At 39.1% G+C, this 17658-nt stretch overlaps 1 protein-coding gene across 7 annotated transcripts; it reads left to right on the top strand.

Moving 5' to 3' along the window:
* The first annotated feature begins 578 nt into the window (after window positions 1-578).
* On the top strand, window positions 579-16039 carry cc2d1b (coiled-coil and C2 domain containing 1B). Of its 7 annotated transcripts, none has more exons than XM_036005315.1 (26): window positions 580-677; window positions 959-1117; window positions 1227-1371; window positions 1744-1847; window positions 2487-2606; window positions 3103-3249; window positions 3534-3876; window positions 4328-4446; window positions 5279-5357; window positions 6016-6099; window positions 7375-7502; window positions 7712-7784; window positions 7963-8102; window positions 8187-8316; window positions 8904-9076; window positions 9436-9561; window positions 11039-11097; window positions 11500-11616; window positions 11934-12007; window positions 12367-12425; window positions 12544-12595; window positions 13177-13276; window positions 14209-14299; window positions 14433-14555; window positions 14652-14701; window positions 15142-16039. In XM_036005315.1, the coding sequence occupies exons 2-25, from the start codon at window positions 1055-1057 to the stop codon at window positions 14661-14663; spliced, it is 2661 nt and encodes an 886-aa protein (XP_035861208.1). In that variant the 5' UTR covers window positions 580-677; window positions 959-1054; the 3' UTR covers window positions 14664-14701; window positions 15142-16039. The 7 variants fall into 7 exon arrangements, 2 of the variants coding, with proteins under 2 accessions (XP_035861208.1, XP_035861209.1); XM_036005316.1 differs by having other exon boundaries at window positions 15139-16039; XR_004898333.1 differs by having other exon boundaries at window positions 579-677; window positions 3106-3249; window positions 14433-14701.
* The last annotated feature ends 1619 nt before the right edge of the window (window positions 16040-17658 follow it).

The raw sequence follows: 17658 nt of genomic DNA, 5'->3' as shown, positions 1-17658 counted from the left end.
TAAAGTTGGTATGTTTTACCATACGTCATTTTCATTCAAAGTATTATTTCTGATTACACAAAATGTATTGTCATAATGTGTTTTCTTTATTCTGAGAATTCTTAATTGATTTTTTTTCTGCAGTCGTAAAACCAATCCGACTGGTAGAAAAAAATATTCTGCTGATGAAATATAATTGTTTATTTGTGCTCATTGTACTTAGCTTTCAGTATATACAGTTGCCTACAACCTCCAGTGTCCTTGGATTTCATGAAAGGCGCTATATAAATACAAGTTTTTATTATTATTATCTTTTATTATCTATCTTATTAGTAATATATCAATTACACATTTTTTTTTAACTTGTGCCTTGGTACAGGATTGGAATTATTGTATAGACTTGTGTTTCCTATGCAGATGACAGTAAAACTTGAATCATGAGATGACTGTAAAAGTTAAAACCAGAACGATGGAACTCATTACACCGTTAGATATATTTCTTACTTACTTAACGGATTTATTTTTGCATTGAATTAAATTCAATTCACTGGGAGCCAGGGCTGCACACGGCTGCACCTTTAAAATGATCCTTGGACGCGCCCTCGCTTTGCGCATGCGTACTCAAACAAATCTATTACCATGTCAAACCACAGAAATGAAACTGAACTGAACTACCTGATGAAGTGTTGAACGAGCAGGTAAAGACCCTCACGCTTTCAAAGCTGGATAAAACTCTCCCAAGTGTTTGCTTACAGTGACACTAACAGTCGTCTTCTTTCTCATGAACAAACTTTTTGAGTTTGAGGCGACAAACATGGTTAGCTAACAGCTAGCCGCTCGGCTAACATAAGCGTCAGTTGGCAGCTCGTTGTCTGTTTGGAGCCACCTGACAACCACTCACATGACTAACTACTGAGCAGACCGATGACATTACACAACAGGAAACAGATTATTGTATGTGTATTGTCTGTATTTGTAGTTTGGATCGCTGGAGTGTCGCTTAGGGGCTTGTTAAACAACAAGCCACAACAACAACAACAACAACAACAACAACAACAACAACAACAACAACAACATGTTTGGTAAAAAGAAGAGAGCACCGCAGCCGAGAGGCCAGGGCGCTGCTGCAGCCAAGCAGGTACCAACAACAACACTGATGAACGCTGCAAGTAAAGATGTTTATTGTAACGTGTTCTCTTGACAATAGCTGTCAAAGGGTGAAGTTATCTCTTACTTCCTGGTTTCAGATGGGTCTGTTTGTAGACCTGGACCCTGAGGAGATGATGGGTATGGAGGGGAATCTGGACGACCCGGACTTGGAGGATGAACTTGCTGCTATCACTGGAAATAGAGCTGCTACTGCTGGAGGAAGAGCCAAGCAGAAGGGGAAAAGTGAGTGCAGTGCAGCTTTTCACTTGTATGTGAAGCTGTGTTGTCCCCATGCCTAGAGTCAGTACTATAGCCTGACCGATACTGGATTTTTGATGTTGATACCTATATTGGTATTTGAGAGTATAACAAATCTGATAATGATAGGTTCCCTTAAAGTTGTTTATTTAACAATCACCACTAAGAATTGTACTGGGCAGGACAGTTACTGTTAAAAAATAAACATGTCATTACCATCTGATAGATCGTATTGGTAGATAGATGGTAGATATATAGACACTATTGACCGTTATATTATTACTACCTTATGTAATATGTGTTGATGATCTCAAATACAAACCCAGTCGGATACATGACATCATGTTTGTGTCGTAGGCCCCCTGCCCATGGAAGACATCGCAAGAATGGCTGACGAGTGTATGAGAGATGAGGATGAGGATGAAGATGACAGTAACCTGGAGGACGATGAAGATCTACTGGTTGGTGTTGCTGTATATTTATCTCTGATTTTATGCCAGGGTTTGTGGCTGCTTAGATTTTAAGAACCTGGACAAAGTAGTCCATTTACCAGACACATTTTACATTGAAATGAATTCAAGTAGCCTGACAAACCAAATGCAGTCATCCAACACAGCAGGTAGAGACATCAAAATGAAAACTGTATTGCTTGTGGGCCTTTTGGCCATCTGCCACATGGTTTAAAAGTCTTGTTGCCTTTACACACTCATTGGAAGCCTGTAATGTCAAGTAATTAATTAAATGGTTGATACACAAGTATAGTATTTATTGGTCTGAAATAACAAAGTACCCTATGTTGTAAAAATGTGGTACAGAGCTACTTTTTGCTGCAAAAGCAGAAGTCAAAGAAGATTTGTGTCAATTCTGTAACAAATATAGACTTATCCTAGTACGTTGCATCTTTTTAGCCAGGGACTTATTGATTTGTAGGGCCTTCATTGCTTCTGCACATTTTGGTTGGCATAACTTTCATTATGTCAAACAACTGCATGTTTTACCATATGGAAAACTTGTCTCACATTCTGCACTTCTGAAATCCAGCCCTGCATATGAACAATCAAAGTTGGCTGTTGATCAGTTGCTGTAATTTACCTCATCAGGCAGAGCTACAGGAAGTGGTGGGTGAGGGGGAAGCTGAGGATGCTGTAACTGTTTCCCCCACATCCTCACTCACTGCTGAATCTCCTCAAGCTGAAAAACCAAAGTCCCCACTGACGCAGGTACAATACACGTAGCTCACTGCCAGCCTTGTGTCAACAACATTTTAGCAGTTGCAGGTAACCGGAATGGGCAGACATATTTGTCCTTCTGCTGGTTTACAAAATTAGCTGCCTATTTTGATCTTAAATCACCTCAGATTTTTCAGATTTTTTACATCTGTATCTCCATACAATAGTTGTATCCTTCTTAATGTCACTGGTAGAATAGATTCACTTGAGAAATTAATTTTCCACTCTTTCTTGTGAGTATTTACATTTCCTGATACTCATCCCACCTGTGTTTCAGTCTACTGAAAATGCTTTGAATACTTGTGTGCCTAGAATTTTTAACAAGTAAATAAAGATGAGATATAGATGTGTAGAAATAGCAATTTCCTCCTATTATTTATCTTTGGCAAATAATTTCTCAACACACAGTTCTGAGTAATTTCTTGACCTAACAAACCAGCTGTTTTCAGATAATAATTTACAGTACCTGCCTGTTGTTTTGCTGAAGCAGCAGGACGTAAAGGTCTCCTCAGCAGCTCCTGGCAGCCTCCAACACACCCTGGAGGAGAGAGTTATCATGTACAAGACGGCTTTACAAAACGCTAAAACTGCAGGGGATACCTCCAAAGCCAGGAGATATGATCGCGGCCTGAAGGTGAGTTAAATACTGCCTAATGACAAGATATATGCCTAACAACAACTACAGATTCGTAGAAACAACAGTCTTTTGGTATTAATGTGTCTGATCACACAGTCTAGCTCCATAAAGGAAGACAGCATGCCGTTTGTCATTTTGTAATATCTGTTCTCATAGTTTAAGATATTTACTTGTTTTCTCATTTCACAGTATGTATTTTGTGCCTGGAATTACTGGACTGCAGTGATACTTCCTTCATTACGCATTAAAGATTGACTGATTGTTAATGGTACTCTCTACAGACTCTGGAGACGATGTTAGCTGCTGTTAAAAAAGGGAGACCTGTGAACGAGGCAGAGATCCCTCCTCCAGTTGCCACTGGAGCTCCGAGTTCTGCCTCTAATCCTGCTGTTCCCCGTCGACCTCCTCCCCCTGTACCCTCGCCTCCTGAAACCACTCCTTCAGATCAGCAGGGGGAGGCGGAGGCCACGATGCCACCGCCACCTGCTGTACCAGAGATCCTCACCCCCAGCAGTGAGGAGGAGCAGTCGTCCTCCGCCAGCCTGCCGCCAATGAGCACTGTCCCATCTCCACAGGAGCAGACAAAGAAACCTGCAGGCCAGCCTCAGACCAGTCTGACAGATGGTCCGTGTTTACACTATAAGTTAAAAACTACAAAGACACTTTAAAGATGGCCAAAATTGTGCATCATGGATTATTTAACCATGACATTTGGTATCTTAGATAGTGTTGTTTTCATTCCTTTTCCAAAGACTGAAACAAGGTATCAAAAGGTGTGTAGATGTTTACCAAGGTTTTCTGATATAGTAACAGTAACTAATGCAGGCTCATGCTTAGGATAGACTTCTGGGATTGTGGATTAATGTTTTGGCCCTAAATTTGAGACCACTTGGTTAAATATTGGTGCATTGGTTTAAATAATCCACAAGTTAACTTTATTTTAATACTTTAAATTTGATTTCCCATTCTGTATTCCCGCACACTTTCCACACATGCTGTCAGCTTCTCAATATGGGATGAATGAGGGCTTTCATTGTGGTAATTTATCTGCTATTCTGTCCTCATGAATCCACAGTGAACAAGGCAACCAAGACGTTGCTTTTGGAGAGGCAGAAAGAATACAAGATGGCAGCACTGAGAGCCAAGAAGCAGGGAGATGCTGAGCAAGCTACGCTTTACTTCAAGACCAGCAAGGTGAGTAAAGAGACTACAACCCTAATGGATTTGTTTAAAGGCAAGATTGTGTCTTCTGTACAGAAATGTTTATCAGCAGTGTTTTATAAATGACATACATTTATACAGTGTTTTGTATAAATTTGAATATCCTAAAAGAGGATTTCTCTGTTGTGAGCATTTTATTCTTAGTAAATAACATGGTGTCAGGGAATTACTCTGTGGGGGAAATAGATGACCAGTAGACAACCTCCTTGTCCTTTTTTATGTTTTTGAAATTTCAAAATAAAAAAAATATTTATTTTGTGCTATATAAATTAGTTTCAATGCTTTTTATAAAACCTATGCACGCAACAAGTATGATGCAATTCTTAATGATTGAAGATTAAATAAATAATATATATTATTTTATATATATATATATAATACCTTATAAAACCTTGTTTCTGCTGCAACTGGAAGCAAACCGTTTTTGCTAAGCAGAGCAAGTTTCTGCTGTAGGAATGTAGCAGCAGCTGCATTTGTGACAATGAACACACTGTTTTTTAACCTGATGCTTTCCAGGATTATTGCTAAAGTCAATATTTTTATATACCAGACATCAGTTATGAAACTAAACCAATTTAGATTTTTTTATATGTCAGAAATCTTTATATTTCAATGTGTAAAGTTAAATTGCTAACATATGGTTACACATCACTATTTGTGCAGTCTGTTGTCTGAGCCTGTTGCTGCATATTCTGGCTGCAGGATTTCCCTCCCAAGTATGTGAAACATGCCAACAATTTGGAAGTAGACAAAGACCATCATTATGTTTGACAGAGTTTGGGTTTGTTGTATGTTTTTGGTGCAGAGGTTCGATGCGGTGATTGAGGCGTTGGAGAAAGGACAAGCAGTCGACCTGAGTGGCCTTCCTCCATCTCCAGGACAGGGTGAGGAACACTGGTATTATGTGAAAGAAGTGTGTAACACACAACCAAGCCAACTTCATTTATACAGCTCTTTTAAAAACAGAAGTTCCAAGGTGACATACAGGAGGAATACAAGTTAACTGAAATAAAATAAAAAAAAATAAATAAAATGATCAAAAAATCAAGAAAAAGCCAACAAATGGGTTTTGAGATGATTTCAAGAGGCATACTGATTTGGCTTCTATTATACTTTAAGTAATACTAAGATAATAAAACAAAACTATATAAAACACTGATGTGAAGTGATTAGTAATACATTACAAAAACATAGAAAACATAGATCTAATTTGCAGGTGAATTATGATCAATCCTTAATAACAACAGAAGCAACATGTTGGGGGAACTGCAGAACAATAACTATTTGCAATGTTTAGTTAAGTTTAGTAGTTTTTAACACAAGCCCTGGATTACATGTTCCAGACGTGAGAAGAAATGAGTCTAGAAAGCCGACAGAGGTCACAAGGATCTTCCAGGGAGGGAATGTAAATGAGGAAATGTTTAATCAGTAGCTTCACCATGAAGTATATTCAGCAAATGTATGAAAACAAGTAACATTTTTTACTGGACAGAAACTTGTTGTATCTGCTTCTGTATGTTTCCGTTTACCTTGTGTTATTGTGTACAGAAGGAGGCTTTGCTCCAGTGAAAGAACCTTCCTCTGGGCAAAACATAGAAGTCACCCAACTGGTTACAGCAGCTCCAGGTAGCAATCATCTACATTAGTAACTGTATGTATGTGCTTGAATTGTTGCTGTGGCATACGTTTATTTTTGACCAGTCATGCAGCTTTTCCCCCTTATTTCACTTAACAGTAGATATGCCTTTAAATAGAGAAGAACACACACTGCTTGTGTTGTGCACAGCATTGTTATGTATAAGCATGCCTACAGAGACTGTTTGGAATAAAAACAACAAGACATTCACCTGAATATTACATGGCTGATGGGTGAATAGAAATAACACAGTCAAACATATGCTGCATGTCACTGAAGCCATGGATCAGTGTAAAAGTGAAATAGAAAACTGGATGACAAAACAAGTTTTCCTAAAAGAAAGTAAATGAAAACCAACAGACTAATTTGTCTTTGGCTATATTCATCTGTCACACATCAGTAGAAGGGAATCAAACATTGCTACTTTTTGACTACCAACCAAATAACTTCCACAGTTCTGAGTCAAATTCTTAGTCTTATTTACGTATTCTTCAGTCAAGTACTTTCTGAGTTAAATAATAATATTGTATCGTATTTTTGTTTGGAAATTATTAAATGAAAAAAGGTTTTTGATACTCAACAATGTTAAAAAAAAAAAAATAATAAATAAATATATATATATATATACACATACATACATACATACATACATACATACATACATACAGTGTATATATAATTTTGGTATAAACGATACCCAATCTTAGATTTTTTTTTTTTCAATCAAAGTTTTTTTGATTGGTATTTCTTAGTTGCCACGCAAGTGCAATGACTCTAGGAATGGTATTGCGTTTCGGGCGACCACTTTGGTCCAGACTGAAATATCTCAACAACTACAGGATGGATTGCCATGGAGATTGCTACAGATATTCAAGGTCTCTAGAGGATTAATTCTACCGTCTTTGGTGATCCCCTGACATTTCATTTGGCGTCATCATCTGCTCAAAATTGTAATTTGTCCAATACTTTTATGACAAAACTATTAGCATTTACATCAGCCTCAGCTATACATTGTGTTTAGTGCTAATAAGCAAATGTTGGCATCCTAATATGCTAAACTAAGATGGTGAACATGGTAAATGTTATACCTGCTAACGTCAGCATGTAAGCATTGTCATTGTGAGCATGTTAGCATTTAGCTTAAAGTCCTGATGTCCCTAAGTACAGCCCGACAGCGTGTCTTTAGCTTTGAGGTAACATCTCAAAACAAAAAAACACATAATGACAAACTTTGTAAACATTGTTGTCCACTGCTTTCCCATCAGCCCCAGCAGCTCCCAAAGACGTGCTGGAGGCTCTCGAGCAGAGAAGAGCCAAGTATGTGGAGGCGTCCAATCAGGCTAAAGCTGGTGGAGATGACCGCAAGGCCCGAATGCATGACCGTATCGCCAAGGTACAAGGAGAGACTCTCCTTCTGATGTCTGTATTTACCTTTACAGAACTTTACTGCCAAAACTGTTTGTCAGGCTTGGTCTTTTTCTACATGACAGTCTCTATTCCTAAAAACACTGGACTTCTAGCACTTTACAGCAACTAATCTTCTTTCCTTTTACCCTGTTACAGCAGCATTGTAAAAAATATTTATCATCTCTTCTCCTGCAGCAATACCAGAGTGCCATCCGAGCTCACAAAGCTGGAAAAGCGGTCAACTTTGAGGAGCTACCGGTTCCCCCTGGTGAGTTTCTTTTTTCCTTCATGTTGTTGAGCTGGCAGTGTAATTTCCAAGTCACATTTAGCACCGTAAAATTGAATTTGAATTGTGTTTCTGGTTCTGTAGTCCTGGGGCCTTCCTAGTCCTAGCGTTTAAAAACTGTAATGCCAGTCAGAGTGATGAATTAGCTTTTATCTTTCAGGTTTTCCTCCAATCCCGGGCCAGAAGGCATCAGGAGCAGAGCAGGGATTCGTTGCTGCTCTGGAGGCAGCCAATAAGCTTGCCTCCACTGATGCTTCCCAAATAGCAGATGAAGAAGAAGATGAGGAGAAGGAGGAGGAGGTGGGCTATCAGCAGCACATTATCATTTTTTTGATTTGGTTTTTGTTGAAAAATTGTTGATCCAGTGTTTTATGTTTGTTGTAGTCTAAGCCTGCTGTTCCAGAAGAGCCAAAGAAGCCCATGTTAGATTTCTCCACTGCAGGGCAAGACCGGAAAAGAACTCCGTCAGCTTCACCTGACAGAACAGCTGCCAGGGAAGGACTCTCACCAACAGGTCAGTCCCCAAAAGGGAACCTGTTCTCCAAAACACCAGACACAGTTCAGCCTCTTTTGAAGCAGAAGATATTTGCACACCAACAAACACGACCGAAATTAAAATGAGAAATGGACATAAACAACAATACTAATTAGAGTTCCATTAGTCATTTAATCAATTAGTCGAGCGAGAATTAAATGGCAACTATTATGATTAAATTGATTAATAATTCCAGTCATTTTTTTAAGCAAAAAAAACCTAGTATTCTCTGGTTCCAGCTTCTCAAAGATGACGATGTTACAGTAAATTGAATATCTAATGTTTTTACACTGTTTTTGCTTGTTTTACAAAACAAGCAAATTGAAATTGTCAGATTAATTGTTAATGAAAATAATCATTTTTTTTTTTATCATTAGCCCTAATACTTATAACGTTAACAGATACCATCCAGACAAGAAGAAAAACAACTCTTTCACATACAGGTCCTTCCACCTTCCTCTGTCAGCCATGCTACAAATGATCTTATTTGGATGTATTTATCCCCACTGAAAACTACATCTAGTTATTTACAATCCGTTAACTTTCTGTCTTTCTTCGTACTCCAGCGGGTCAGCAGCTGGAGTTTCTGGAGGGCAGGAAGAAGATGTACATGAAGGCAGCTCTGCAGGCAAAGCAGAAGAACGACATGGAGCAGGCCAAGATTTTCCTCCGCACCGCCAAGGGCTTGGAGCCCCTGATCGAGGCAGCACGCAGCGGCAAGACTGTGGACATCAGCACAGTGAGCAGACGGGAGATTTACTCTGCTACTGAATCCTTAGTATGATTCACCCAAACCCAGCTTGGTGTTAGAAATACCTTATTCAGTGACAGGAAATTGATTTGGATATAAGTAGAGGGAACACAGTAGAAATTGGTCTCAAATAGTTCTTTTTCCTCTGAAGTAATTACTTGCTTTTGGTTAAGTTGTTAAAATGTCACATAATAATTTGAAAGTAAAAGAAATTAGATTACGATTTGCTCAGTTTTTTATTTATTCATGAGGGTATTATTAGTGCTCCTATTCCTCAAAATGCAGCCATTTTATATGTGATGTCAACATCCCGCTGCGGCTGACCCTCTCTGTTCTGTCACCTGTAGGTGCCGTCGCCCCCTGGTGACGAAGACGACGACTTCATCCTGGTTCATCACAGCGACGTGCAGATCTCAGAGAAAGCAGAGCAGCTTTACACACAACTGGCCAAGATCCTAAAAGAGCAGTACGAGGTAAACCATCGGTCACGGATCATGGGGTCATTGGGCGTTTGGATTTATTCACGCACTTTCAAAAGATTGATTAAAAATGTCTTTCTTTTCACATTTTTATTTACTGCAATATGTTGATATTTACATCCTAATAGGCTGTATATTAACTTATTGGGAGAAAACAGGTAGTTCTATGTAAAATTAGACATTGAGCACCCCCATAGAACCAAAATGGCATGATCCTCGTTTCATAAAAGCCCAGTTCAGACCAAAGATTCACAACGGGACGAAACGAAACCGTTTTAGAACATTGCAGGGAAAAGTTTCAGCAGTCTGAACTGGCCAGTCTCAGCCAGCTGATGGTGTCGCCTGCGACTCAGCCGGTCAAGTTGCCAGAGGCTTGTGTTTGAAGGGCGTCACCTGTTTCAACAGCCAATAGCAAAGTCAGCTTGTAAAGTCAGCTTCAAACTATAGAAATAAAATACATTTTATTTCTATGTTACAAACTGTCAACTGGTCGAAATGGCAGAGTTTGAGACGGAGGCTCAACGGGCGCCTGCAAGCACGGTAATGTGGTTGAGCGAGCTAGAGAGTGACTGAAGAGAGCGAGCAGCGTTAGAACAAAGCCATGCATCAGAGACATAAAACGTTGTTTTTGGCGTTTCATCACTAGAAATGTAGTCTATATCCATGACGTTCCACTTCCAGGATTACTCCAGTGCTGCCGGGAAAGCCGCCGGATGTCCGTTTTCTTCCGCTTTCTTTGTGTTGTAATTTTAAACTCCGGTCCATTTATGAGGATTATGGTTAACTGCTCCTCAGATCTCTGCAGGGTAAATCCAGACAGCTAGCTAGACTATCTGTCCAATCTGAGTTTTCTGTTGCACGACTAAAGCAACTTTTGAACGTACACATGTTCCACCAAAACAAGTTCCTTCCTGAGGCTATATTGCAGCGGCTCTGCCCGGTGCTTATGAGGATTATGATTGGTTTAAAGAAATGCCAATAAACTAGAGCATGCTTTTCTCCCATCCCAGAATGATATATCCAGCTACAAAAAAGCCTGAAAGTCTGAAGTTAGAACGGAAGTACAAAGAGTCGTTCCTATGAAGATGATACACCGTCTCGTCGCATTGGTGTGAACTGGCAGGTTTCAGAGCGTTACCGACCGGCACATTGCAAGGAGTTGCAAGTTTCAACTCATTTCGTGGCGAATCTTACTCCTAGTAATAAGATATGGATTATATTATTTATATATATATATATATATATATAGTGTAATACCTTAGTCAACTTATTTATGTTCAGAACTCCCATCGCTCCAGAATCCAACATTTTCAGCTCTCTGATGTATTTGTTATATAAGTTTCCAAATAAATTCTGACGCCAAAAAAGATTTTTTTTTCCCGGTCTGGTTGCTCTGCACGGTTCTTGTTCTTGCTGTAAAGACAAACATTTTCCTTGTCTTATTGTTGCTCCTTTTTTTTGTTTTTTTTAGAAATGTATGACTCACTCCAAGCAGTTCACACATCTGGGGAACGTCACAGAAACAACAAAGTAAGCTTCTTGTGTCACAACAGTTTACATACCAATTCCAAACTCGGTTATAACGCTGGACTGGGGCTGCAGCTAACAACTATTAGCAATACGTCTGTTTATCTATTTGGATTAAATGGATTATAAATTTTCTAAAAGGATACCATTGTCCAGTCTATGAAATGTAACAAAAATAATTTACCAGATCCCAAAGTGATTTTATCAGATTGTTTATTTTGTCTGACAAAAAACCCAAATGTTTCTTTTTGTATATTTGATTTGACTGAACACCTGATTATTTAAATCTTGAAATACACAGTGAACAACAACAGCATGATGTTATAAAAGTAACAACCATGTAGAGCTGGCTGATGTCTCACAAACAATCTTTCCTCCTCCTGCTTGTGTGTGCGTGCGCTCCAGGTTTGAGAAGATGGCGGAGAGCTGTAAGAAGAGTCTGGAGGTCCTGAAGCTGGCTCAGTCGAGAAGTCTTCCTCCTCCTAAACATCACTTTGAGGAGAGATCGTTTCACACTGTCAGGTGGGCACTTTTTAAAAGATTAAACTGCAGTTATATATTTCAATGGGAAAACTACCTAAATTTAAGAATTCCATTATGTTATTTCCAATCCCAGGAAAGTACAATCAATATTTTGTGAATATGAGCTACTCTCAAAGTCAGAAACCAGAGAAGTATTTCATCATCTGACTGGTACCTTAACCAACATGCCCCCACTGACCGCCCCCTGCATTGTTTTAACTCAGGGCTGTTTTTGGTCTGAATGCCCTATAATAAACACAGTTAGATTAATTGTTGAATTAATACAGTACCTCTCTCTGTCTTTCCTTCCCTTTCAGGATATTTCCAGACCTGAGCAGCACTGACATGGTTGTTGTCATCGTCAAAGGGATGAATCTTCCTGCTCCGAGTGGTAAGAACAAACGTCTTCATCTACCAGTACAGCAGGTCCACATAGTGTCTGCAACTACTGGAAGAAATGGTTCTGAAGACACTAAAAAGTGGTGTTTTACAGCTTCAATTCAATTTAAGAAGCCTTAAAATGATGGTTTCTTGCTTTGCTGTTATTCTGGTGAAAACTTAAATCCTACTTGAAATCTTATCAATAAGTCTAGTTATTTTCATTTTGATTTTTTTTCTGTGTTGGATTTGGTCTTGTTCTCAGTTTAAAGTACCACTGAAACTAAACAATCAAACTTAAACAGATGTAAAATAATAAAAAAGGCACATACTGGTTGATGCTTTGTGATATACTTTCTCTTCCTCCCTCAGGAATCCAAGCAAATGATCTGGATGCATACGTCAAGTTCGACTTCCCTTACCCCAGCACGGTAACAGACTCAAACTATAGCTCGTTTTCATTTTCACTCTTAACCCCAGGCTGCTGGGAGGATTTGAACAGGTGACGTTTTTTCCTTAAAGTGTTGGTTTTTGTTTTGTTGCCACCAGGAGCAGCCGCAGAAACACAAAACAGCTGTCATCAAGAACACTAACTCCCCGGGTGAGACATGAACAACATCACTGTAGATTTGTGTGTCAGATATTTGTATCAACAAAAAAAAATATATATATATATATATATATATATATATATATAAAATAAAAAAATACTGCAAAAGTCAAGAATCATAAATAAATATATATATAATTATAAAAAATAGAAATTTACAATAATAAATATATAAAATAGATCAGTTTGAAAAATGAAAAGACCTGTACAATGTTTTTAAACTAAGAGAAAATAATGTGCAATTGAATAAAGACTGTGTTAATGTTCGTTTTACAAGTAATATATACAATAATAATAATAATGGATAAAACTAGATATGGATGGTTCATAGATGTGCGCATACAATTATAATAAAACAATAATTTACAGCCCCTTGTAGGTTAAAATGGATGTTGAGTCACCTTATACTGTAGATTTTGTTTACAAAATAGTTGTTTTTGAACAAATGAATTAGAGTTTCAGGTAGAACCATGCAAAATCAAACTGTAAATAATTGTGTATGTGTCTGTAATACTTCTTGTGTAAAGTCTCAGAAGGCTGCATCTCTTTATCTGAGATCTCTTTTAAACCAGAATATAACCAGAGCTTTACCCTGTCAATCAACCGTAACCACCGCGGCTTCAGGAGGGTGGTGACGTCTAAAGGCCTCAAACTGGAGCTGCTGCACAAAGGGTGAGTCGCCGCCAGCTGCTCCTCCTGCTCCCCCTGCTCAAAGTGGAACGTTTGGAAGATTACTTCTATACTCAGCAAAAAAAAAGAAACGTCCTGTCACTTTCAACTGCTTCTATATTTTAAGCAAACTCAACATGTGCAAATATTTGTATGAACATTAAAAGATTTAACAACTAAGACATAAACTGAACAATTTTCACAGACATGTGACTAACAGAAATGGAATAATGTGTCCCTGAACAAAGGTGGGGTCCAAATCAAAAGTAGCCCTCACTATCTGGTGTGGCCACCGGCTGCATTAAGTACTGCAGTGCATCTCCTCCTCGTGTACTGCACCAGACTGGCCACTTCTTGCGGTTGTTGTTGCCATCCTGTACCTGTCCCGCAGGTGTGATATTCGGATGTACCGATCCTATGCAGGTGTTGTTACACGTGGTCTGCCACTGCGAGGACGATCAGCTGTGCTTCCATTCTCCCTGTAGCGCTGTCTTAGGCGTCTCACAGTAGGGACATTGCAATGTATTGCCCTGGCCACATCTTCTGTCCTCATGCCTCCTTGCACCATGCCTAAGGCACGCTCATGCAGATTAGCAGGGACCCTGGGCGTCTTTCTTTTGGTGTTTTTCAGTGTCAGTAGAAAGGTCTCTTTACTTTCCTAATTTTCTTATAACTGTGACCTTAATTGCCTACCGCCTGCAAGCTGTTATTGTCTTTTCGTTCATTAATTGTTTATTGTTCATTGAACAAGCATGGGAAACATTGTAGTTATTTTGATTTTTACAAAAGTATCTTTTAAAATACAGTGTCCTGAAAAAGGGGTGTTTCTTTTTTTGCTGAGTTTAGTTTTATGTCCACATCGGTTGGCAAAGTATCTCCAAATACTGAGAAGTTAACAGATGAAAGTCAACGTGGTTGTTTTTTTTTATTCACAGCGGTTTCTTACGGAGCGACAAGCCGATTGGGACGGCCCTTGTAAAGCTGGAAAAACTGGAGTCACAGAGTGAAATCAGGGAGATCGTAGAGGTGAGTTAGATTGAAACAACACCAAGGCCACAAAACAAAGTTGATCGAGAGAGATTGAGGCATAGCGGTCTTTTATCTAAGATGTTCACTGACTGATAAATAGTAACTAAGACCTTGTTGTCTCTGTTATCAGGTGATGGACGGTCGTAAGGCCACAGGAGGGCGTGTTGAAGTGAAGATCCGCCTGCGGGAGCCTCTGAGCGGACAGGACATGCAGATTAGCACCGAGCGCTGGCTGGTGATCGACCAGTCACAGGTTACATCAAATATACAGTGTTTATATTTTTGCAGCTCAAAGACAAACCTGAGATTGTGTAAAAATGTCTGATGTTGGGTTCTTTTTATCTCCAAGGTTCTTGTTTAGATGCTGCTGCAAGATTAAAGATGATTCACAAGATAAAGGTAATTATTTTTTGCTTATAAATAAATAGGAAATATGTTTATTAATGCTGAGAGTTGAGAGGGTAGATGCCACTCTCATGTCTCTATGTTAAATACAAAGTACCCGACTATTTCTTGGCTGGGAGAAGTTACCTTTGGTTTTTGTAAAAATGAACACACACAAACAAACAAAATATAACATGTTAATAAGTGAGCTTAAGAGGGGCTGGTAGGCAGAGCTAGGCTAGCTGTTTCCCCTGTTTCCAGTCTTTGTGCTAAGCTAAGCTAAGCTAAGCGGCGTCCGGGTACAGTTTTATTTTGGCGTATGTGAGTGGTGTTGACCGTCTCACCTAACTCTTGGCGAGCATGACAAGAAGTTATTTTCCGAAATGTCGAACTGTTCTTTTAAATGTAGGCGTTCATGTGTTTGTGTATATTTAATTAACTTCTTTGTCTAGCAGATTAAAGGCACTCAATAAAAAACACTCGGAGGAGGACGGAGTTTGGGATGTGATGAGGACGGTCTGTTGTTCAGAGTGGACTCTACTACACGGGTCTTAGACTTGGTAAAACTTTTGCACATTTGCAAGACACAAGAGCTCCCTTTCACACTGCAGTCCACCAGGAGCAGACATGGAGCCCTCCGTCTTCAGTCTGACACCAGCTGATGGACAAATACTTGTGATGCACCAGGGCAGACTTGCAACAAGGGGAAGCCTCCTTAAATCAGAGAAAACTATTCAGGCAAAGATTACAGTTTTCCAAAAAGTCTCCTCGTGTATCACTCCATCTCCTGGAGGACGGCAGGCAGCGTTTCCTCTGCTAAGGGGCTCAGTGTCGAGCTAAACTGATCCTGCTGCCCAACATGACTTCAGTTAATATATCAAAGAATGTGTCCATATTCTTCATATTATTACAGCTCTGGTATCTAGAACTGCACCTATGCACTAATACCAAAGTAATCACTGTTGCTGTAAAATCCTGCATATTTGAAATCGCCAGTTAGCTGCCAAATCTGTTACTATGACACGAGAAGTTTAATGTGTGACAGGACTGTTTTTAATTATTTTTCCCCACACAATTCATCAGTTTTGTTGTAAGTGTGAGAATGCAGGCAGACGCAGCAACTCTCGTAGATGTTTTAAAGGAGTAAGCCAAGAAATGATGATACTGTATACTATGGTACGATTATATATATTTATTTGGAAGACCACACTCCCTTTTTGGCACCTTTCACGTTGATTAGTAAGTCCTCTACTTGTGGTCACTAAACTGCACACTCACTTATCTGTGGCTTTAGGTGTGTTAGATTTATATTTGTCTTGTTTACACTTAATAACACAAATCTGTGCAAAATCACAACTGAGCTGAGTTTGGCTGATCTTCAATTGCTTATGTCTAAAAAGCTAAACATAATTTTTTTTCTTAAGGCAGGCATCCATTATTACATAGATAAGATGTTTAAAAGATAATTTTAAGTAATCACGATTGGATGACTGAACTTTGAGTTAGGGTTAGTTAGTTTCCTGTAGATATTTTAGTTAAAGGAATAGTTTGACCTTTTGGAAAAGTGTATTTACAGTATGTTCATTCTTGCAAAGAGTCCGATGAGAAGATTGATACCACTCTTGTTAAAAATGAAGCTAGAGCCAGGACACAATTAGCTTAGCATAAATACAAGAAAGAGGGGTCAAACGGCTAGCCTAGCTGATCGAGAGAGATGGAGGCATAGCGGTCTTTTATCTAATCTAGCGCCCTCCAAAGTTAAAAAAAAAATACACCTACCAGCCCCTCTAAATTTCACTAATTAACAAGACTCCAATTAGTGAGGGCTTTAGAGGTGCTGGCAGGTGTATTAGTTTGAAGTTTCGACAGAGCCAGGCTAACCATTTCACCCTGCTTCTAGTCTTTATGCTAAATTAAGCTAATCACCTCCTAGTCTCGCATTGCCAGACCTTCCTCCACAGCGCTGCGGAGGAGGGTCTGGCTACTCCACACAGCATTCCGTGATGGGAGAAAAACGTGCTCTTATTTATTGGCATTTCTTTAAACCAATCACAATCGTCTTGGGCGGTCCTAAGCTCCACACGGAGCCGCCGCAAAATAGCCTCAGGAAGGAACTTGTTTTGGTGGAACGTGTGTACGTTCAAAAGTTGTTTTAGTCGTGCAACAGAAAACTCTGATCGGACAGATAGTCTAGCTAGCTGTCTGGATTTACCCTGCAGAGATCTGAGGAGCAGTTAAGCATAGTCCTCAAAAATCAACCGGAGTTTAAAATCCCAACACAAAGAAGGAGCGGAAGGAAACGGACATTGGCCAAAAAGAGGTGCATCCGGCGGAATTTCTGGCGTCACCGGAGCAATCCCGAAAGTTGAATGTCATGGATATAAACTAATCACCTCCTAACTCTTGCACAATATTTAACATACAAACAAGAGATTGGTGAAAGATCTTTTCATCGGACTCTCGACAAGAAAGAAAATAAGTGTATTTTCCCAAATGTCAGACTATTCCTATACGTGTGGCACGGCTTTTTTTTAACAATGCATCAGACCCCGGATCTTCGGATGAATACTTGTTTTAACTGTTTTAAATGGTTACTATGATATGAACCCATGCAGATTGAATTTGTTTTGTGCTGCTCACATCTTTATAAAATAACATTTGAAATAATTAACAATGATTGAAAGTAGAGTTTTGACCTTGGAAAATGCAACTCGAAAAAATAGTTTTCAAGGAAAATAATGAACTTTGTATCTCAGCTTTAGGGTAGCTTGGACAAGAAGTCCTTTCAGTGTTGGACATTTGAACATCAACCACATCTGCTGATCAAAAGCTAAATGGACCTTTATGGTGAGATTGTTAACGTCATTTTTAGCTTTGTCAGTTAATGTGTCTTTTCATGAACAAAGTCCCATCTAAGTAGTTTTATTGGAGCAACTTTCTACTGAAGATTTAGTCCTAAATGAACACTGTGG

This window comes from Sander lucioperca, chromosome 9, assembly GCF_008315115.2.
Source record: "Sander lucioperca isolate FBNREF2018 chromosome 9, SLUC_FBN_1.2, whole genome shotgun sequence".
In the NCBI taxonomy this organism is placed as follows: domain Eukaryota; kingdom Metazoa; phylum Chordata; class Actinopteri; order Perciformes; family Percidae; genus Sander; species Sander lucioperca.
Note: the sequence above shows the minus strand (reverse complement) of the source record. Positions and strands in the feature narration are given on the sequence as shown.